The 23,227-nt window shown below is 44.7% G+C and overlaps 1 protein-coding gene across 1 annotated transcript in view; it reads left to right on the top strand.

The window, feature by feature from the left end:
- WFDC1 (WAP four-disulfide core domain 1) overlaps positions 1-22,577 on the top strand; it is a 98,766-nt gene extending 76,189 nt beyond the window's left edge. The window contains exons 5-12 of the mRNA XM_072346726.1: positions 6,434-6,615; positions 10,232-10,437; positions 15,718-15,913; positions 16,374-16,457; positions 18,243-18,383; positions 18,766-18,807; positions 19,265-19,339; positions 20,276-22,577. Of these exons, the coding sequence (XP_072202827.1) occupies positions 10,291-10,437; positions 15,718-15,913; positions 16,374-16,457; positions 18,243-18,383; positions 18,766-18,807; positions 19,265-19,323 (669 nt within the window). The 5' untranslated portion in view covers positions 6,434-6,615; positions 10,232-10,290 and the 3' untranslated portion in view covers positions 19,324-19,339; positions 20,276-22,577. The remainder of the gene's footprint in view (positions 1-6,433; positions 6,616-10,231; positions 10,438-15,717; positions 15,914-16,373; positions 16,458-18,242; positions 18,384-18,765; positions 18,808-19,264; positions 19,340-20,275) is intronic.
- The last annotated feature ends 650 nt before the right edge of the window (positions 22,578-23,227 follow it).

Below are 23,227 nucleotides of genomic sequence, written 5' to 3'. Positions count from 1 at the left end.
TGTCTCAGGTCTGAGCAGCAAGTCCTGCTTTGCAGGGTGGCCACAGGCAGCTGGTTTTCAGTGCCATTAATCAAAAATACACTGCTTATATTTCAAAGAAACCAGAATTTATTTTATACTTCTGTTCTCCACTGAGTATGGAAATTTAAACCACTCGAGGCTAGTATATAACAAGGAGAAGGTGAAACTGGTCAGCAAACTCAAACTCCCAATGGCAGCAGGGCTTGAATTCAATGATCTTCAAGGTCCTTTCCAACCTAAGCCATTCTGTGATTCTGCAATTCTATGGTTACTTGAAATTCCCAGTCCAAGTAAAGAGAACTGAAGTTGATTTCCTTTCCTTTCCTTTCCTTTCCTTTCCTTTCCTTTCCTTTCCTTTCCTTTCCTTTCCTTTCCTTTCCTTTCCTTTCCTTTCCTTTCCTTTCCTTTCCTTTCCTTTCCTTTCCTTTCCTTTCCTTTCCTTTCCTTTCCTTTCCTTTCCTTTCCTTTCTTCTCCCCTTTTTTTCCTGAAAACTAGAAAGCTGATGAAATATATTGGCACTCAGCTTTGTGATATGCAGAGTGAGTATTGCTATCTAACATACACATTTTCACGTGGCTAGTTTGTAAGTAGTGCCAACTCTGTGATTCTCTGAACTTAAAATAATTACTTTCCTTTTTTTGGAGTGGTAAACTATCATCTATTCCTGTGTTGAACGTGCGTTCTCCATGTTTCCAGAGGCTGCTTTGTTTAATGAATCATTGCTCCAATGGATGCATTGTGCCTAATACGTTTGCTTATGCATTCCTGAGACTTTGCATTTGTCCCAGCAGCCAGCTTGGAAATTGCCGGCTGAGACTCTTACCAATCTTGCAAAAATTCACTTGAAGGAAGCTGTTTGTATTCCCAGTTAGTATCTGTTATAATCTCTTAGGAATTAATCACTTTCAGATCAATCAGGATAATAATATGTTACAAGTAACCATAAGCCTATGTATAGAGGAGGGGGGAGCAGCATGTTTTCTTCCCAACAGAGAGGGGAAGACTGCAGGAGCTTGGCTGCTGTGCCAGGTCATGTGTGACCTGTGTGTAAGTTGTGGCATTTCTGACCCAAATTCCAATGCTTTCTCATAAGTATAATGGTGCCATTCTATAGCATAGACTGCAGGAGTGGATTATTAGTCTTCACTCTCTCTTAATCTGAATAACTTCCTTCTATTGATTCAAAGTATAAATCTGTTTTCATTAATAGACCTTTGAAAATGGTGAGTGCTTTGTAATAATTCACAGTCATTGTATATGAGCTGATTATTGAGATATTTAGGTTAATAACAGCAGTGTGAAAAACTGCCTGTATGGGAATTCACAGCTCCAAATGAGACTTATTCTCAAGGAACAAATCCTGGGCTGCTAGTTGGGAAGATCCAGCTCCAGGCACATTTTAGAGTTTGCTTTGTCAGTGTTGACGCAGAGATGACTGCAGAGAAGGGAAGATGATATTTAAGGTCCCTTCCAACCCAAGCCATCATGTGATTCTATATTTTAGAGAGTTGGAGACCTTCGGTGGAGTGGGACCAATCAGTCATCCGGCTGGTAACTGTCCAATAAAGAACTGTGCAGAGGATGCAAATTGCTTCATAGAATAATAGAATAACCCAAATTGGAACGGACTCAAGACGATCCTTGGGTCCATCCCATGTACTCCACCCTTGGAGCCTTATGTTCAAATGCTTCCATTTGCAAAGGCTACCTTGGTCTCTGACCCCAGCCAGCAAAAGAGCTAAAGGAATGGGAACCTAGATGGAGCTAGAGAGGATTTCTACAGCGCTAACTTGTTAACTGCAATTGCATCCCTTGAGACAAAGAAAGGAGGCTTCAAATTTGAGGAAGATGTATCCGGAGATGAAGAGACACAACCAACACTTCCGCGATTACATTTCAGTAAAGAGTCTGGAAAAGTTCAGCTGTAAATGCCATAACTTTTCAGTCACAGTCTGAAACAGCTGGTTAAGTCAGCACAGAGCAGTAAATCTGCCCCGCTGCACACAGCGTGTCCTGGCTTTCTTTGGCAGAAGCGCTGAGTTAATTGAGACAGAAAGTTTGTAATAACTGTAGGTTCTGCTGAACTGAGGCCCCAGGTGAAACACACTTACAGCATTTATCTCCATTACCTATCATGGGAAGGATCTTTGCTTGACATATACGTACATACTCAGTAAAATTTGAATACAGGGCTTATAAGATTCATTGAGCCCCAAAATCTCGGGGCAACCCATTGCTCCAGCACTGACTTTTGACAGTGCTGTGCATCCTCCTTGCGAAGTATCAATAGCTGCTCCTGGAGCAATGGGAGGTGTCCTTCAGCCTCAGCTGAAGACTCTGAAGGACTTGATGGAATAAGCTTTGAATTTTCTTCTCCAAGCTACTGAGCCTCCACATACTCTCAACTCATAAACTTTGGTTAGCATCACTCCTTTTGGCATGAAGGGGGAAAAATAGTGCGGTGGAAGAGGCTTTCGCTCTAGGTAGGAAAGATGAAGTTCATGCACCAGAATGTATGTGGACAATAAAGGGGTTGTTATTTAACCACGCTAAAAGTGATGATTAAATTAATCCAGCATTCTCCTTTTCTCAGCTCTCTAAGGGATTTATATCAAGAAAGTAACAAAGGAATGCCACAGTCTGCCAGTAATGTAATTAAGGAGTCAAACCTCATCTGAACTTGCTCATGCCAAAGAACTGGTTGGATGTAAGTTGGGGAAAAAAAAGTTCAAGTCTTCAGACAGATATGAAAAAGTTACTGAATTTTTAACTGTTTGCTTCCTCCAGTCTCCTTAACACTCTCAGGCTGAAGAAAATGCAAATGATAAAATAATGCAGCTTCTTTGAGAAGACTGAGCAAAACAAAAAGTGATTTAATGGGGCTGGTTACACTTGAGAACAGCTTAATGGCTTTGGAAGACAGGTAGACTTGGAAGGGGATCTGGAGCTCATCTCCAATCAATTGCAGATGTTTGCACCATGCTGTGGAAACATGAATAAGAATGGGGCAGATAAAATCCTGTTTGGTTTGTGCCCTTTTTGAGTTGTCCTGGTAATGATTTGTCTTTTCCGCTCTTTTGCTAAGGTACAACATTTTTCCCTTGCTTCCTATTTAAAGGCCTGACATGGGGAACTTCAGCTAAAAAGAGAGACCTTGACCTTTATAATGCCTGAACGGTGCTGGGGCTCCGGTGACCCCAAATGAAGACAAGTCTCACAGCCTAATGCAGGGGCAGCCCCTCACCTTGACACCTGCATCACACCGTTCAGTGTAGACTGGTAAAACATTTGGGATTCCACGGACAAAATCCACCAAAGTCACAAAGTCACCAAAGCACAAAGTTCACCAAAGCCTAATAGGACTAATGTGCTTAATGGTCTCTGAGATACTTTGAGCACATTTTCCTTCTCCTTCTAATTAGATATGTATTCACAGAGGGCTTAAGCTGCCATGTCTGGAGCTAGGCTGGATAAAATTATGACGACTTGCTCATTAGAAATTATTTCCATTGGAACTTGTCCAGAACTGCTGCACATTGGAAATCTCTGAAAAATGAACCCTGATGAAGCCAAAACTTTGCCAAAGGGGCAAAACATGAGCATAAATCTAAACTCAAACTCTGGCGACTATGAAGCAGCCTAACATGTGCCAAGAGACTGTAGGTAAATAGATGTGATGATGTTGTTGCATTACTGTGTGGGAGTGGAGTGGGGCGGGCAGGGAGTTATGAACAAACCAGAAACATGTTGGAGATTAAATTCTATTTTAAAATGTATCTATAATTCCATCATTATGTAACACGTGTAATTATATAACATTTCACTAGAACATGGAACGAAAACTGGACAAAGCATTTCCAGCATATTGAATTCACATGGTGGATGGCTAAAGCAGCTGTCTCTTGTAGAGCTGGGAGTGAACTCTCACTGGAGTTAGAGAGGTGGCCATCTTCATGCAGCTCCAAGTAATGACAGGACCCAGGTCCCTACTACAGTCAGGTTTTTAGCGCTGCTTCTGTTCTCTGCCTGGTGCTAATTGGGTGTTTAGAGAGTTTTTTTGCTTTGTGCTTAGCTAACAATTTCCAGATTGTTTTGCTACAGAAATAGAGACACCCATTGCCAAAGTCTCCGTGCAGTATTTGAAACATTGACTTTGTAAGCAAGATGTCACCATTTCTCTTGCTGCTGTTCTCCTTAATATAAACACCACTCGTCCTTCTCTGCTCTCTGTCTCTGCCCTGCCCAAATAGTTTACTGCAGCTGCACAAGAGCAGAGCCTGGAAGCACAGTGAGTGTGACAGTGAATGCACGGCACCGACTGACTGCAGCTGAGGCACAGTGTGTCCAAAGTACCTTCGTGTTCCCCCTTTATGTCAGGAATGGGAAACATCATAATAGGCAACATCTGTGGAAAATGCAAGTTGCTGTCATCCTAAAAATGAGCGGCTCACCGGAGGACAATAACTTTCTCATTAAAGAGACTCTATTCAGATGAAAAGTTCTGTGCTGAGATAAAAGATGGAAAATCTCCTTGTATCTCTCCCCGTCTGCTGAGCTATTCAGAAGGAATTCAGCTGGAATACTAAACCTTTCTGTTCAGGTTCATCATGCAGAGACCTCACACAGAGACCAGAGGGGGAGAAACCCCTTCTATTATACTTCTTCCAGCACCTTCAAAAAATTAAGCTGTCTGACTGATAAAAAAGAGCCTTGCTTTGCAAGGAAATGATATGCAAGCTATGAGATACCTCCTCTTAGTTAGAGGCGTGTAGATAAGAAATAAAAGGACACTCCCTGATGTTTCCTGGGTTTTCCTGCCACGCCAAAGCTTGTAGCTTGGAGGAGCTTCTGACTGCCCAGAAGGCTTTGGAGGGGGCTGATCCCCTGGCATTTGGGGGCACATTTGGGTGGCAGAGAGCAGTTAATGGAACTTCCTCGCAGGAAGGTTTTGCTTTGCAGTGCTAGTTTTTCATCACTTGATTTCTGATTTTGGGGTGGCACCTAAATATATTCGCAGCCCAAGCCAAGAGAGGATTCAAAACATTGCCTGGGGAGAGTGCAGGGATATGATGCAGAGTCTGATCTCTGTCCAGGCACCAGGAGCTGGAAGTGAATGAGATCCAGCCCACTTAGCACAGCTGTTGGACAGGAGAAAGCCTGCAAGTGCCCTCAGACCAGGTGGATGATGGAAACACGTGTGCTGCATTCCAGACGATCTGCTGAAGGACATAAAAGGGAACACTCCCAGATAAGGTCAGTCTGCAGTGGTTCAAAACACAGTTGTTCATCTTCAGCCAGCTTTTGATAAGGCCTTTATCAGGAGGTCAAAGGCAAGAGGGATTTTCTATGACTTATTTGACCCTTTTCCTTGGAAGAGAAGAAAAACTGTCTGCCTTCTCATAGCAAACTCCTTAAGAGCAATGGGATAATACATCAAATGTGATTCTCAGACACCAAAATCCTTGGATCTCATATAAGAAATGTGAAAGCAATGTAACCAGCTTCAAGTCTTAGTGTCTCTATATGGCTGTAGAGCTGTGGTGATGCTCCCTGAGCACAGAGATTGTGGTGTGATGGAAGCACAGCCTGAGGTGGGCACCACCATTGGCTATTCTGGAGAGATCTGGTGCACCCCCAGAGCTGAGACAGAGGGTTTTTCATAGCTCTTAAGTCACTTGCCTTGTGGTTGGATGTAGAAAATCATTGGCTGCCTTTGCCAAAGTGCTAATTGCCTCCACGTAGCCACAGTAAAGCACAAGGGGGTTCACCTATGATGGAGTGTGGGAAGCTGAGGTGAAAGATTTCCTTTATGAAAATCCTCAGCAAACACCATGATAATGTATATATGACATCTGCCTGATTCAGTGTTTGCAGGTGCCACTGCCAAGCATGTTGTGTATTAAGCTGCTATTTCTGGATGTAGGCAGGACACTTTTGTAATGGGAAGCTGTCTGTCTCAGGGTTACAGGCAGGCAAATTTCAGACTTGCAGAGATGCAGCCCCCAAACCGAACTGCCTGGCCCTGAGCAAGCCATCAGGGGTCAGTGCAGGGAATCAGACACCTCCAGCCATCAAACAACCCCTGCTTCAGTGTCTCGTGTAAGATCCCTGTTTTCCTAATGGTGCATGTCTCTTAGCTGGACTTAGAAGATTTATACGTGCTCACACGATCGCACGGTCCCTGGCTCTGACTTGTGCCTTATATGTGCAGGATACTATGTGCTCCATGCTATTCCTGATTTGAATCCCTAGAGTGCAGCCCTGATGTTTTAAGCAGACAGGGTTCAGCATTTCTTCCCCTGGAGACCCCAGCCTGGCTGATACACAAGGCACAGCAGAGTGCTCTGAATTTATTGTCAAACCCCTGTGAACCCTTAGAGAAACATTAATGCTCCACATCTTTCATTTCAGGATGCAGTCTGTATTCCTGGGGCATTTTGCTGAGATTTCCAGTCCGTGACTCAGCTGCTGTGGATCAGAACTATGGCTCAGAGTCCCACCCAGAGGAACCCTTCAGCCTCAGCACAGCTTTCCCCTGGCACACAGCTTTCAGCACACTGTGCTGCATAGGCTGGCAGCCTCCTCCCAGCAAGGTACCTTTCCCCTTCATAATGAATTCAATGTTTGGATTGTATGTTTTAAGACTTCCTGCTAATTTAGTTAGTGGGATGTAGCATTCAGGAGAATGCCTCTCTAATAACATTCATCTGCTTAATTTATATCTCATATGCAGTAAAACAAGTTAAAAGTAGAAACACTTTTTATTGTTCCTTATAGGCCTTTCCAAATGGACTGGGGCTACATAACATTGACCTTTTTGTGAGGACTTGAGGCCAGATGCTTAAGGAGAATCACCTGCCTGTGTTCTGTATTGCTTTTGATCTTGTATTTCATCCTGTGAATTCCTGTGGGACCTCACTGGTAGCACACATCTGGCACAGACACAATGGCCAGCTCTTCCTGCTCACAGAAGGAGCAAACCCACACTGAAAAACCAGATTTGGTGTTTTCCCACCGAGCTGGCCTTAAAATAACCCTCTGGGTGAGGGGCAGCAGCACCTCCAGTGTTATCTCTCAGGGATATTGTATTCTTCTCACTGTTTAGCCCATCTAAACACCTGGTGTGCACCTGCAGGGGTTTGCAGTCTGGGTTTGAAGGGCACAGGGAAAGGCAGAGCATACTGAGCTTCCCTTTGCACAGGACCAGGTAATATCAACAGCCTTGAGCCTGATTAACCTTTAGGAGAGCATTGCCCTGGGCTTTTGGCAGCAGGATCAGTGCAAGGATGGTGAGGAAGCAGCAAGCCTGTAAGCTCCACAGATAAGGAGCTGCAGCAGCCTCTGGCATGAAGGTAGTGATTGTGTCATGCTGAAGTGAGTCACACTGTGCTGCCAGAGCTGTGTGCTTTGAGGAAACTCTCTTTGACATAATTGTTCCTTAAAAGTCAGATCTTTCTTCTGGGAAAGGGGAAGTCTTGGCTTGGGCTGACCTGCCTTGCTTTTTGGCTGGACAAAGGCATTTTTCCTGGCTGCACAAACACCCCGTGACTTTCACTCAGAACCTCCCAGAGAACATTTTTAAAAACCATTATTAATTCATCCCAATCAGGCAGCAGAAGTGATTCCAGGAGTGCCTTTATTCTCCAAACTGGATAAAAGCAGCCCTTCAATGCACATACATCTCCCTCAGCTCCTCCTTGCTGTAACATACGATGCTGAAGGTTTCTCAGGTCCTGGGGAGATGCTCAAGTCTCAGCCACGTTCCCACATCATCATCTGACTGCGGTTCTTCTGACTGCAGAATCTTCCCCATTGAAGCCTTTTGTGGAACGGAGATTTGCACAGATCCATACATGGAAGATGACCCTTTTCTTAGCGCTGATGTATGAAGCTATCTCATTAACATCCTTGAAGACAGTGGGAATTTTGTGTGAGGAACTACGCCACAAATCTTGAAGCAGAGATAACTTGGCAATATATGTGCGTTCCCTGGACGGGTGTATAGAATAAACAGTTTTATGATAAATGGCACAGCTGAGCACTCTGACAACTTCCACTAGCACAAAATGTGCTTGCTGCTGGGCTCACACCCAAGTTTGCACCTGGTCAGTCAGGCTGGTTGGGAGCACAGGTTTTCATTTTAATGCCTTCGCTGGGCTAATTGCTCAGCACTAACATACTACCCTATACACCTTTATACTTATCTCTTTTATTCCAGCTGTCAGGACTTGGGAAGACATCCTTGCCAGGGACCACCAGGGAGAAAAACATCCAGAAAAGCCAAGAAATAGATTATTTCCAACTTTTCCAGCTAAAGCAGTTTTTCTTAATGCTATAAAAAATTGAATCCCTTGCCCAGTTTCCAAGACAGGATGGGGGTAGAAGTATGTGAGGAGTGGAAATGGGTGGTGTGAAGAATTCTCTGTTGTATATGAGGGTAAAGCATTGAAGCAAAAGGCTTCAGCTCAGCCTACGCTGTTTATAACCCTTAGGATTCTGGCCATGAAGATAGGAAGTTTATTTTCAGCCAAGTTTCAGCCTCAGTTTCCCCAGCTGGTATTTGGAATAATCCAATCCAGGCATTGTGTGTGGTACCTTGGGAGGTAAAGATGAAAAGTGTGATGTGTGGGAGACATTCATACCACAGGGCTAGCTTTGATTTTTATATGGAGATGATGTCTATCTGCTGGAATGTGTTCTTTCAAGGTGAATCCATACTTCTTCAGCATACAATCCAAAACTGTAATGCACAGACCCTACTTTCTCCTGCATAAATGGCAAAGCTTCATATCAGCCTAAAAAAAGGGCCAGTAAATGTTGTCTGTAGTAGCTATTAATCTTTAGAATTAGTTGTTCCAAGTCCAGATTGCAAGTCTATGAAATGAACAACAAAAATGAAATTAGGGAGATTTATTGTGAGCAGTTATTTCACGCTGGTTTAGGTTTCAGCAAGAGATCAGACAAGTGAAATAGCACAAAGACTAAAATTAAGTAGCAATACTGTAAGAAAAAGCCTTGTTTATTCTTCTGACCTAGCTGTGTCATTTGTCACTTTACAACACGGCAGTCATAATGCTGGTGGGAGCTCCTGGTTGTGCTCGAAAGGTGCTTCATCAAGCTGCAGATATTAACGTTGCAAGGAACAAGGGAGATTTGTTTTTAAGAAGAATTGGAGGCATCCTGTTGCATGAGACAAAGCCCTCTGAGCGATAACAAATAAAGCCACAAATAGAAGACTGATGGTACTGATATATTCCTCTGTGGATGTACTGAGCGTGCCTTTCAGTAACTCGGCACAGCTCCTGATCTCAGCTGACATTTATGTGTGTACTTGTACCTACAGACCAGGTAACCTGTTCTGCTCTTTGGCACCTGCTTTTGTCCCTGCCCCAGGCATGATGCTTTCAGCCTGATTCTGTAGGGTTGTCTCTGTCCTTTGGACACCCAGGCACCTCAATGCCCATATGTGTGTCTCGCACACCACGACCAGGCTGACTGTCCCTCCCATGGTCAGGCATGGGCTGACTTTTGGCCCCTTCCTCACTTTCCATGTGGTCATTTCTAAAGCGCCTTCCTTCCCTATTCCCCACCCATGCACGTGGATTTATTTTTACCCATTGACCGCATCTTCCTCTTCTTCAAAATCATTTGTGGAAAGCTAACGTCAACTTGGTTTAATTAAAGCCTCTGCATGTTTATCGTGTCTTTAAGTCATTTCCTTCAAGCAGTCTTTTTACGAAGTTCTCACTTTGTCAAAACCCGATCCAAAACCACAGCTCGGGGCACAGCGGGAAGCGCACAAAGGGAGAGCTGAGTAGTGGGGAAGTTTGGGTGAGCTGTTTGCTGTGAGCCCACCCCTCCAAGACCTTTATTTCCCCCTGCGGCAGCTGTCATCTGATCCCACGCTTTGGCTTTGAATGGGGCTCTCTGAGGATGCCAGATGTTGGGAACAAAGGTCTAAAAATAATCTTTCCAAGTAATCTTCCCATCTATCATTCAAGGAGAGCGTGTGCTTTGTGTGAACATGCGAGCTGAGAACCTGATCTAACTTTGCGGAAAGAAGTTCAACAGCAGCTCCTGGCTTCTGCTTGCGGGCTCCTTTTTATTCCCCCCCCCCCCCCTTTCCCTTCCCAGAAGCTGTGCAGCACAGAGCAATCCAGCAAGCAGCCCTCACGCTCCCTCCCTCTCCTCTCTCTCCCTCCTTGCCAGTGCTCTGAATCGCCGGATCCTGGGAAGCTGAGCTCCCTACTTGATCTCTCATTGGGAAAATGGATTCCAGGATGCTGTCAGACCTGCATTTCTGTAAAAAGATCTTCGTTGCTGCTTTGTGTGTCTTCGTTCTGCTGGCAGACTCGGGCTGTGCGAGGAATCTCTGGAAACGGGCTCTGCATCTGAAAATGACAGAGAAATACGATGTGAGTAGGCTGCGGTGGGGCGGTCTGGGGGGGCTGGGTGTCCTCACCGTGAGATGGAAGTTTTCTTTACGTGTGTGTTTTAGAATAAGGAGCGTTTGAATCCACACCCCATCTCTTTATAAAAGGGTTGCATGAAGTTTCCCAAGCTGCACAAAACTTTTGCCACCTAGCTGCTGTGATAGGAAACTTGTGCAGCATGCTGAAAACACATCGGTGCTGCGGTCAGCACTGCTTGTCCTAGAAACATCACAGGGCAGCAAGGGAAGGGATGGAGAATGCAGCAAAATTGATGTGCCTGGGAACAGGTTTAGTGCAAAGGGGATAACGACATTGTCTTCTGAAGGGTTCAACTGCCTTTTGGGGCAACTGTGGGGAAATATCTCCAACTGGAGCACCTCAGTGCTTGCCCAGTGTGTCAGAGGGCAACGCGAGCCCTGTGTGACTCACCAATGGGGGGCACAACCACCACCTCTTCCAAATCCACCATGGAGTGCTGGAATTGAAACTGGAGCAGCAACAGGTTACTGTGAATAGAGGAAATAAGTGCGCTGAGTCTAACGGTGCTGTGTGTGGGCCAAACGACTGCGAGAGATGGCTGTGGAGGAAAGGAAAAAAAACAATAAGCTGATTTGCTGTTTGACTTTCAGGACCTGCTGCTTAAAAAGAAACAAAAAGAAAAGAAAAGAAAAAATAATTTGAAAACCTGACTTACTCCCTTAGAAGCCAGCGCTGACCCAAGGCCACTCAAATGGCATGGGGACATGTCCCAGTCTGTCTGTGTTCTCATTCGCACACTTAATGGTGTTTTACAGCCATTGCGGGTGCATAAATGGCTCCTTATGTCACAGGAGGCTCCTCCACCTGTCTTCTGTAGCCACACACAGCAGCTGTGTGTTTAGAGTAGATGTTTTTTGGCCCATTACATCTGGAGCGATGTCTGGGAATAAGTACCTTTAGTCCATGTGACTGCTGGCTCAGAAGTGAGATGTGCATCATCTGCCCACGTTGGGTGAAATGAAATATGGCACTTTCCTCTAAATGTTACGGGAAAATTGTGCTAACATTTTAAAGGCACCCCGTTATTTTCCAGCCAGAACTTTGTTTCACTGCAGCCTCCCTCAGGACGGAGTGTCTGCTCTGCAGTTTAGTCAGAAAATGATGAAGCAAAAAGCTGTGTTTCATCCAAAATTGCTCATAGGAAAGCATATTTATTAGTATGTCCCTCTGTCATGTTTCAACGTGAAGCTCAAATTCAGTAGGATCACAGTGTTAGTGACCCAGAGAAACAGGACAGGAACAGAACACGTATTTACATGTTGATCTTCAGATAACGTGCTGTGTAGAGGCACAGAGCCCGCTTCCCTGAGGATATATCCTCCTCTTTCAATCCGTGCTTCTTCAAAGGGCTGTTTTTTCTGGCAGCCATGAATCCAGGTGCTACTGATCTGGCACGCTCACTAAAATGGCTCATATTGACAGAAATGTTTTATCTAGGGAAAACAGCAAATGCCTTTCTGTTTCCTTCTCCTCCTTTTAAGAAGGCTGTTCTCCCTCCATCCTCCTCTCGACTGAGAGCCTCTTTTGGCAGAGAGATGCTTTCTTTTCTACCAAATGCTCTGTGTTCCCTACAGTTAGGGCAGCAAAGGCTGCGGGTGGAACAGCTGATTGTGAGTGACTGTAGGGGGGTAACAGACGGAGACACTCAGGGGGACATGGGCAAGGGCTGAAGGGGAGGAAGGAGGAGGTGAGAGGAAGTGGTGTTTGAATCCATGTGGTTTAGTGGGCATGGTGATGGGTTAGTGGTTGAACTTGATAATCTCAGTTGTCTTTTCCAATCTTAATCATTCTGATTCCATGAAAACATCCAAGTTCACAGCAGGAGGAGTGTGTTCACTGAACCAATGGCTGCAGAACAGCTAGCAGGTGTTGTGGTCCTGAGGAAAGGTTTACTTGGGGGCAAGGAGTTGGGTGAGAATGGAGACAGGAGATAGAGGAAAGGGAATGCAATGGGAAGGAAAAATGGTAGTCAGAGTGGGATGGAGGAGCTGGGCTTCTAACTTCTAGCAAACCTATCTATTTTACACCCAGAGGGGCCTCACTAAGCACAGTGATTTGGGGTTCTATGGCCAGATTCTGGGGAATGCTCCTAAAAGGCAGAAGGGAGCTAACTGGGAATGTGCTTTACTTTGTTACCAAGACACCCACATACCTACTGGGTAAACCTGGGGCAGTCTTGAATTTATTGCAGTGTCAGCTACATCAAACATCTTAGGAACAAATCCAGCTTGTAATCTTGTAAGGATTTCCAGTAATGAGAGATTCCTTGCAGCTTCTATAATGTTCCTCCAACAATTTACTTACCCTGCAGCTAGCCATCACACAACTGCATGGAGATGGGCTCTTTGTCTACCAGCTTAGCATCCTTATCCTGTGCCTGGGAGCCCAGGGTCCAGTTTCAGGTGCACATAACAGAAGAGATGTGGGATTTTTCGGAGGCAGGCTGCATCTCACAGGCACTATTGAAAATACAGGTTGAAAGTGAGTGGTTGCATTCAGATTTTTCCTGATCTACGCTGACTTCCAGCATTCTTAGCTGAACCCTGAGCTTTCCTCCTTACCTTCAGTCTGTACAGCTCTAACACAGATCTTCCCATAAAAAAGATTTAATGGGAAGCATCAATGGGAAACACCACAGGAAACAATTTGCCTCCCGAATGGAAAACTATTCCTTAAAGGAGAAACTTTGACAGTTGTCACAATCTGTAAAAATGATAAATCCAAGCTGTGCTGCAAGCCAAACTCGGGGTCTTAGGAGAGCTTTTAAAGAGACCCTGCAGCCCTACCTGGAGCCGTCTGCAGCCGGGTGTTTTGTGAATGAGGGAATCCTGTTTCCCACTGAGAGTTTAGCAGGAATAAACCGATAGCAATAGCTTCATTAGACCAAGTCCATGAAAATAATTTATTGGCCACGAGGTTTAGAAAGGGAGGGATTAAGAGCAGTAGCACATCAGGGGAAATGGGCAGCAGGGTCATAAGTACAAAGGAATTTGGCTGAAACTTTCTCATTGTTCCCCGGTGGAAATCTCATTCATTAAGCTGACCATTCATTGTGATTTTGGCTTCTTGGTTTCTGAATCATTTGTAAAGCCACTGCCGTAACTGTGGGTTTTTTTCCTCCGTGTATCCATTATTTGCCAGTATTATTTTGATCGCTGCATCTGAGCCTGCAGCTGACATTTCAGTAATAGAATGGTAAGCTGTGACCTTTTGGGATGCATGCACCCTCAGACGGGGAGACCTATGAAATGTTTAGAACTGCATAGATTTACTGTTAAATGCTATCTTATATCCTCTGGGGGGCAATTTCTTACTCACTGTGTGTAAGCAATACAGGCAAAAACAGAAGGAAAAACATGTATTGGCAGCAGGAGCTGGCTGATAGTGGGCACAGGGCAGGAGGCTGTGATTTATGGAAACATCAGGAGTTCTCTGTCTCACATGCAGACTCACACACATTATCTAACCAGGTATAGATGTAACCAGGATATGGATTTTCCTTCTGTACACCTGCTTCCATAAATCAGAACTTTTATTCATCCCGACTCTGCTCTGTACTTGTGCGTTTCCTGACTCAGTCACTGCAAAGCAGGCAGCTGAGAAATGTACTGCTCTCCGTTTCCCCCTAGCTGTCACCCAGAGAAATGAGATCAGCTCCGATGGTAATGCAACTGCCTTAGAGATACAGTTATACCCTACATGCGATACATAGCAGAGCACGGAAGTAAAACTTCTCACACTGTTAGCAGAAATAATATGCATTGTTCTTTCTGTCGGTGCTGAGCACAGAGCTGTGGGCCAGCAGTCAGTCCCTGGGGCAGTGGACCTCTTTAGAGATCCATCGGGGAATGCAGAAGTTTTGCAATCAATCCAATGAGATGCAAGTAACAATCAGTGTTTATTCCTCCGAGCTCTACACCATACCGGATGGATTCAGCCTACCAAGGCAGTGTTCAGCCTGTGGATGTGGGATGAGTGCAGGCTGCCTCCTGGGGCCTCTCCCAGGACATATTTTCGGGCAGTGCATGTGGTGACACGCTGTTTTGCAGAGGCAGGCATGCTCCACAGAAGCCATGCAGAGCGTTCAGCAGTTGGAATGCAGAATAGCTAAAGGAAGGTATTAGTCTCAACCCAGATTTCTCCACAGCCTGGTGGTGAAATTTTCAGGGGACTCCCTCGAGGACAGTTGCACCACGTTGTTTCTTGGAATAACAGCCCCAGTGGTTCATCACTGATTTCAAAACATGAGGGTGATGGGGCCCGGTGCAAACAGAGCTCTTAAACCGGGTGAGTGAGTGGCAGCTCTCTGTTCTTCCTTTTGCTAGACCTTGGTCTCTGTTAAAAGGGCAAATCCAGAACTTGTCTTCGATTTGACTTGAGCTTATTAATGTGTGTTAATGGATCTGATTTTTGCCCTTTATGAGCACTGTGTGATGCTCTGGAGAGCTAAGCTCAAGCTCAGCAGTTTAGCCAGCAGTGAGAAAGGAATGGGCTTGGCAGATTCACTTCTGACAGGGGGAGCTGGCTTCTTGCTAAATGCCATCAGCACAGATAATATCTGAATGCTGCCACTTACAAATGTTCCTGGTAAAATCCTATGCCTGTTAATCCTCTTTACATCTCCCTGTCCTTTCTGTGTGCAGTGAGCAGTGGGGCTCCTTTCTGCTGTAGCTCAGCACAGCCTCATTTGCTTTGTGATGAACTTCCATCACCCTCACAGATCTCAGCCACATCACCTCTGGTTTTAAGCATGGTTTCCAATTTAACTATTTGAGACCCCACAGAGGACAGGCCTGAAAGACTTTGAACTTCTTCCTTCCGTGTTCTGGTCCAGAAGGATGGGACAAGGGGAGAAGGAGCCTATCTGGGAGCCAGGCGCTACCTGGACATTAGCTCCAGGTCCCTTTGGGGATGTAATCTTGTAACAAAGCAATGTCATCATTTCAACTGCTTTACCAGAGCAGCATTTTGGGACGCTTGTCATGGTGATGCCCACTTTTAAAGGTTTTTACCTCAGCTTAAATACTAATGAACTCCACACAGAAGTCTGATGGCTTGGTGTTTCCAAAGCAATATGCTAATGTGGTCATAATAGAACAGTTACTTTTCCTGCCTAGAAAGTACCTGAGACCCACACTGAAAATCCTTCTTCTGTTTCAACTGATGGGATGTTTGGTATCCGCCTTATGCCAAACCTTTGTTTCCTTTTCTTTTCTTTGCAAGGATTATGAGTACCCTCTTCATTCTCACAGTGCCCACTACCAGAAGAATGACCGCTGCCCGCCGCCACCCCAGACCCTGCCAGACAGAGCCTGCGAGGTGCCCAGCTGCCGCTCCGACTCCGAGTGTGAGAGGCACAAGCGCTGCTGCTACAACGGCTGCATCTACGCCTGCCTGGAGTCTGTGCAGCCACCACCAGGTACTGCCAGTCAAGTGTGGCAGAGAGGAGCGTGTACAGATTCTGGTGGGCATCCCCAAGCATCACAGGTTACCAGTTTGAAGCGTGCTTTGTGTGGGAGTCAAGGATAAAACTTTGGTTCTGCACTTCTGATTCCTTGGAGGTGAATTAGGAGTGACTGTTGAATTAAAAACGAGCTAAGATTGACCAGCTGGTGCTGCACAATGTCCACCAGTGCAAATGAATCCACTTCTTTTCCTGGGATTATATATTAAAAAAAAAAATTAAATATAAATCTGAATTAGTGCTCACAGAAGGCAGGCAATCAACTCGTCTGTTCCATGCAGTGAGAATGGAGGATCCATTCAAATGTGTCCTTCAGGATCCCAGCAGCCTCATCACTGCCAGTTGCAGAATATCTGCGACATTTTCCATAGCAGTGTGCCTGCCTTGACTCTTTGTTTTCTTGTTTCTTTTACAGTTTTGGACTGGTTGGTTCAGCCCAAACCCCGCTGGCTGGGAGGAAACGGTTGGCTTTTGGATGGCCCAGAGGAAGTCTTACAAGGTACAGAGCATTTCACTGTCTTCTCCATGAGACGAGTGATTATGCAAAAGGCAGTAAATAATATATTTGTCATAGAGTCTGCCAGTGCTGTTGACATGCTGGGGCTGCTGGTATTTGTCTAGGGTTTCTGTTTAAATAACGCTGCGCTGTGCAGGGAAATACTTTTTGGTGCAGTAAATCAGTTGCTTTTTATGGGTTTGGCTGAAAATCCTTTGCTAGGAGAGCCTGATCAGATCTGCCCTTCCAAAACTAAGTGCAGCACACAGGGGAGACCTCAGAGGCAGCAGAGCACTAGGAGTACTCCCTGGAATGGGATTTTTATTCATTGTTGAAATAAGTAGAAAAATATATTTCTGGGGGGGAGAGGAGAAATCTATTGGCATACACAGATTTTTCTACCAGCTTCCTGATGAACTGTGGGCAGAAATGGGTTAGGAGACGTCATAGCCTGCAGTGGCCTCCTCACACTGCTGCCCTAGGATGGGGGCTCCACCCCAGCTCTTGTGTCAAGGGAATGCATTAAAGAAGAGCCTTGGCAAAGTGCTGCAGAGCTGAGTGAGGCTGATGTTGCTGGGAGCATCAAAGCGCAGGGACTGCTAATGAGATTGGGCTTCTCAGTTAGTTCCACAGCAAAAGGACTTCTTTTAATTACCCTTTTCAAATATGAAACATATTTCAAAATGAAGCAATGAGACAGTGGGGAGGCAGGAAGTTTTCTTCTGTGAGGCATCTTGAAATGTATGGATGCCTGAAGTTCTCAGTTTCATGATGGAAAGGCTGTTCTGGTTTTTGATCAGCTTTAGTCAGATTCAGATAGTGCCAGTAAATTACCCTCTTTGGTCCTACACAGATGGTATCAGACTCACCAAACCTTGATTTTCATCCATTATGGAAACACCCAGTTCTTCAAGAGAAAATTATGCCTCCAGCTTCTTGGAGTTGCACTGCTGGAAATAAGATAAAAAAGGTCTCTCCTCAGCCATCCCCATCACGCTTGTATTATTTGTTCTTATTTTATCACCTTATCCCAGCTCGAGGGAGTAATTAGTGAAGTAAGACTAAGTCATGGCATGGGAATTACAGCAGAGGTTCTTAAAACTAAAACTCTGGCAGATGAAAGGGTGGAGTGTCCTGGCATAGCCTGTACACTTGATGTATGCAGACACAGCCTGTGAGGCCTGCTTTACTTTCTTATTCTGCTTCACACTTACTGGATATCCAGGGTCAAGGTATTTGAAGCCTCTGTTGGTGGTGCTGCTTTACTCTACAATGAGGCACGACTGAGGTTCAGATTCATCAGTACAGTACTGGGTGTGGAGCAAAAAACAAAGCAGCAAACTGCCAGCTTCCTGCTTGTGTTTCCCCATATTCCTCACCCAGCCCAAAACACTGGAACAGAGGTATGACTGCTAGGAGGCAAGAGCAGCATGGCTAGACAGCCCACAATAGGCCACCAGTGGTGGTTTATTTTCTCTGCTGTCCAGCACAGACCCCACATGATACACTGTGGGTAGGGTGGTCTTACCAATAGTTGTGCTGGTCTGCACTCCCTGTGTTGAGTTGGACATATCAGGCTTTGTGTAAGGTGTGAACTTGATCTTCCACTGTGCCAGACGTCCTTGGAGGTGTTAGCTCCTTGGTAGCCTTCCTTGGGAAGTAGTGTGAAACAGTCTTGGGAAGCATCCTGTCTGGGAGAAGGCACAGAAGAACGTGGCTGTGCTGTCCCATTTTGTTTACTGCTGGGTGACAAAGCCACAGTTTATGACCTTCAGGCTTCTTTTTCAGCTGAGGCCTGCAGCACCACTGAGGATGGAGATGAGCCTCTGCATTGCCCCACAGGGTATGAGTGCCATATCATCAACCCTGGCAACACAGCTGAAGGAATCCCTAACAGGGGCCAGTGCATCAAGCTCCGTGGAAATCCAGGTCAGTTGACTGGAAACCTTTCCTTTCTCCTTCTGTCAAGCAATCACCAGTAAGATATGGAGTTTGGGCTTTGGTTTTATTATTTCATATCTTTTTTCTTTATTAACCTCCCTAATATAATGTATAACTGTATGATTCTTAAACATTGACTAGTTCTAGGAGATTAAATAACAATATAAATGGTAAACAGAGAAAAGTCATCTGGAACTTGAACTCTGTAGATCACTAATAGCCAGTTTGAAATTTTACCCACACTTTCTTTCATTTGTGGAAATCTATGATTCCTTGACTCGTAGCTACTGAAAAGGACAGAACATGCTGACAGCCTGCTCCAACGATGAGGGCTGGCTGATATGTTGTCATTATGTACCTTCTTTTTCAGATGGACGCAACCTGAGGCATAAGTATTACAAGGAGTATTTTGGTAAGCAATTGGCATGAAACGTTTGCTGTTGTTAAGCCTTATAGATATTGTTTACAGTGAATTTGCTGCTTATGAAATGAAGGCCTGCAAATAGCAAAAAGATATTCTTTAATCTCAAGGCCCCGTACCTTGGTCTAAAAGGTTTTGTTTTCTGCATTGCCTTGACTGTGGGACTCTTGGGAACCAGTATTGCCAGCTGTGACACACTATTGAATGACACAGCCTCCTGCCAGGTGTTCCCACCCAAGGGGTGAGAAACACCCAATCCTACAACCTTTTGTTATCTGAAAGTACATCTCTGGAGCTTTGGTCATGGCTCTGGATTCATTGCAGTTGGATACAGAACTCAGTCAAAAACAGTCTTTTTTCCAAGTTAGCTTTTTTTTTTATAAAAAAAATCTTTATTTTTTGCTGCAGACTAATCTGCAATCTGACCTTACTGAGTTTTGTTTTACAGGCAGCAATTCCAACAATGTGGTCGGCTATGTGAAAAACCAGCAGAAGCATTTGGGTTAATCAGAATCGTGCCTGGGTAAGTGTGCTGTGAGAAAAGGGAGAGCTGGGTGGAAATAGCTGGTTCTTGGTAAGCACTTATTTAAAGAAAAGGTTGCTTGAGGCTGAAATTGCCTTTCATCGGAACACCAATGTAAGGACAACATCTTCATCCTTTGCACAGACACATACCTCATACCTCAGGCTCTAAGAATAGAGCTCAAACACTTCTGCAGACAAACAGATGGTGCTGTTAAATTGTCCTGAGAACCTGAGGCATTGTGGAGAGAGCTCTGCAAAATGATCATGGAGAAGTTAATGTCTTTCCCAACTTCTACTCTCTTCCTCTCACTTTTTCTTCTGATTCCACAAGATGTACATTATATTTTTTTGAGAAACCCCTGGCTTTCAAGGCATTTAGAGGATGGGGTGATCTTCAGGGTGAAAAGTGCTGCAAAAACTTGTGAGGTTTAAGACCTCAAACTTTTTTTTTAGGGGCTTCATGTGATATAGGTATGACTGATGCTGCAAGACCCAGTAAGAGCTTTATTCCAGGTGGACTGTAGTAAGGGTCAGTCTTGCAAATACTTACGTATGTGGATGACTTAATGGAGTAACTTTGTGTGCATGAACAATTGTCCTCAACAGTGTGACCAGTTCAGGCAAATGAACTCATGTCTGGACAGACCAAAGCCAGCTGAGAGTGCTCCATTACTTTTATCAGCCTTTGAACTGGGCAAGACTGAAAATATTTATTATACCAAAGATTCTGTTCCAAGTCAGTATTCTTAACACTGTTAGCTTCACTTTAAAACTAAGTTGAGTTTAATGGGCAGTTATGAGAACAAAGCAGCTAATTGTGTCTTTCTTGTACCTACGTCAGGATGACTATTAAAATTCCTTGGCTATGTAAGGACAAGTTCTATACAAACATCCTCATAGGGATAAATATTTTAATTCCTTTTTTGTTTTCAAGGAATGAGTTACTCAACAGTTATGTTTTGGAAGAATTCTAGTCCGAAATCTCCATGAGGCCATCTCCAGCATTACCCTGATCCCTACCCATCAATGACATTGATTTTCAAGAAACAGGACGAGTCTAGATTTTAAGCCTGTCAGCATGGGAAGGAATGTGATCCCTGAAAGAAACCACACTGCTTATGAACTGCCTTTCCACTGAAGAAATGTAAATACCATGAAGAGAACACAGAACACCTGCAAACCACAGTGCCCTTCTCAGGCTGCTGGCACACAGCCTGCTCTCTACGTGTGTCTTAGGTGACCAATTCAGGTTTCACTACCAACACAACTTATTAGTATAAAAATATTAAGTAGCATGACAGTAATCAAAGACTAAAGGAGCTCTCTGCATCAAGTCCAATCCCCGCCTACCTACTTTACATCAGTCTTCTCAGGAGCATCAAGAAACCTGCAGGTTTCCTCTTTTCCTATTTATAGCTGAAATCTTAAGGATGTGGGGAGGCAGGAGAAAAACAGGTGTTTTTTTTAGTATTTTTTCAAGTTACTTTCCTTAAGCTTCTCAGTCTGGTGAATTGTAGGCTGTGAGCTAATGAATAGATTTCTTTCTGCAATACCTTAGCTGTTAGAGACACACATGCCAACCTTTTAAAGCTGTTTTTAGCCATCTGAGTTAATACTCCCAAATAATGTATCTGTCCTTTTGTACCTGCAAAACCTCAGCAGCGGGGCAGAAGTCTGGATTATTTGCGCACATCTCAGAAAAGCAAAATCAGGATAAGTACATGTGTTCAAAAGGATTGTCTGGCAGATGGGCTGCTGCTCTCTGCAAGTCCTGTACCTTTATGTCAAATCCACGAGTTCTTAGGGTCACATTGTTTGTGTTTTGGCCTTACAGCTTTGTGTAGCTGTTTAGCACTATGAAATGGAAAACACATTTTCTGTGAATGTTTTCTATTTCTACGGATGCTCCTAAAGGGATCATAGCATTTCATTCTGACAAATCAGTCATAATTGGTAGGCAAAGGAAGGTATTTTGGCTCCCTAACTTAGTACACGTCCCCATCTGCACGCATAAAATTAGCATTTGGATATGCAGGATAGTAACGGTGTTTATAAATCCCCAATTCACAAATACAAGTGCTTGCTTCCTCCCACGAACTGTGCGATTTTTTCCATTCACAGAATGGTTTGAGCCGAAGCTCAGATGCTTATAAAACACTTGATACTTTGCATATGACATTTGCAGCTGGAGAGCTGAAAGTTTCCAAACTGTTCTTCGTTTCCTTTGTAAACAGACATGTTCCTCGGTGCTTTATGGAGCAAAAGAACAGATGAAAGGCCCAACGCTTTCCTAAATCTCTTCGTTTCTCAAATTGCCTTCCATTGCTTTGCTTCAAGATGTAGCTATTAAATGCAACACCACAGTCAGACAGATCTATTTCTATAGTTTTATCCAAGAGTGTACATAATTTTAGTGGATGCATTCACTGCAATGGTTGCTATTTTGTAGCAGGAAAAAGCACGTACCTGACCACGTCGCTGGATGAGTTGGTAAAGATATTTTTCCAATTGCAAAGTGTTCCTAATGAACTTCTGTTTACCGGATGTTATCAAAGACATCGCCCTCCCTCCTGGTGCTATTGTTTGCTTCTTCAAGTTAATTCTTTTCAAGTTATCAGTTGTCAGACCTGGCAACAGAAGCTCCAGAAGCAGCTTGTAGAAATGCTGTGTTTTCAGCAGCTCTGTCCATCGTGTGTTGGAAAGGGAGCACACACCAAATGGGTTGTCTTCATCTTCTCTCCAAAGACAGATGGCTTAGCAACAGTTTCATGAAGCACAGATAGCAAATGTAGGTTGTTTTCCTTGTCCCCATGTACACCTCGAAGCATGTTTGGTGCTACGATCAACTTCACAAGTGTCACTGTGTGCTGGCAATGCCTGCAGCCCGTTGGATCCTCACGCTTCACTGCTGACATTGCTGGAGCTGCTCTGCCTCGTGGGAGCTGAGGACCAGCAGCAGAGCCAGGTGGACCCTTCCCCATCCATACATCCTGTGCTTGATGGGGGCAGGTTCTGCCACTTTGGTGCTCAATAAAAACATAACCAGGATATTTTCCAGCTCTGCCTGGTTTTGGTTGTGTGTTCTTGACAGGTGTTTGGCTTTCATTGCTTAAAATAGGCTTGCAGTGGCTTTCGACCAACTATCAAAAGGTGTCATGGTAGCTCTTCAGTCTGGTGGCAATCCTTAAGATCTCTTGAACTTATGGTAATGGTCATCTGGCCTACTTGGGTGGGCAGATTACAGATGTGTGTATGTGCCTCATGCTTCCTGCCGTGAAGTGTATTGTGGGCTGGGTACCTTGGCTTTCAAGGTTGTAATTTCGTCTTAATTTCAACTTCTCTCTACATTAATGCAAGCAAATACATTTTGCTGATGCAAGTGGCTGTCTTCATGGAAAACTTCATTTAGAGCATCATCTGTGAATGACACTGAAGTGCCAGCAACACATCTAAAAGCCCAGGAGCAAAAACCCCTCTTCTCTGCCACCCCTCTCTGTGCACACTGTGCTGCACAACACAGTGCTCTCTTTTTCTCATCAAAAGAGATTTTTCATTTGAAGGATGTGCCAAGAAGGGACCTGACCCATGTGAGCAGGTCGGTGCTCCCACAGGCAGCAGTGGTTCTTCTGTTCAGGGACAGGGGAAAAACCCGACCAGAAAGCAGAATGTTTAGACACCTGAGCAGCAGCAAACACCATCAGTCCCATGCAGCAGAGTTTCTTTCCCTCAAGGTGGCAGGAGAGGAGCAGAAGTGTGACCAGCTTATGGAGAGGGAAACAAGTGAAGGCGACTGAGCCACCCACATGCTGCAGGGGTCTGGCTCCCATCCGTGGGGCCTCTGGGAAGGAAGCAGACCTCTGTGATACATAGACAGCTTTCTGCATAG

The sequence above is a fragment of the Excalfactoria chinensis genome, chromosome 11 (assembly GCF_039878825.1).
Source record: "Excalfactoria chinensis isolate bCotChi1 chromosome 11, bCotChi1.hap2, whole genome shotgun sequence".
Lineage (NCBI taxonomy): Eukaryota > Metazoa > Chordata > Aves > Galliformes > Phasianidae > Excalfactoria > Excalfactoria chinensis.
Note: the sequence above shows the minus strand (reverse complement) of the source record. Positions and strands in the feature narration are given on the sequence as shown.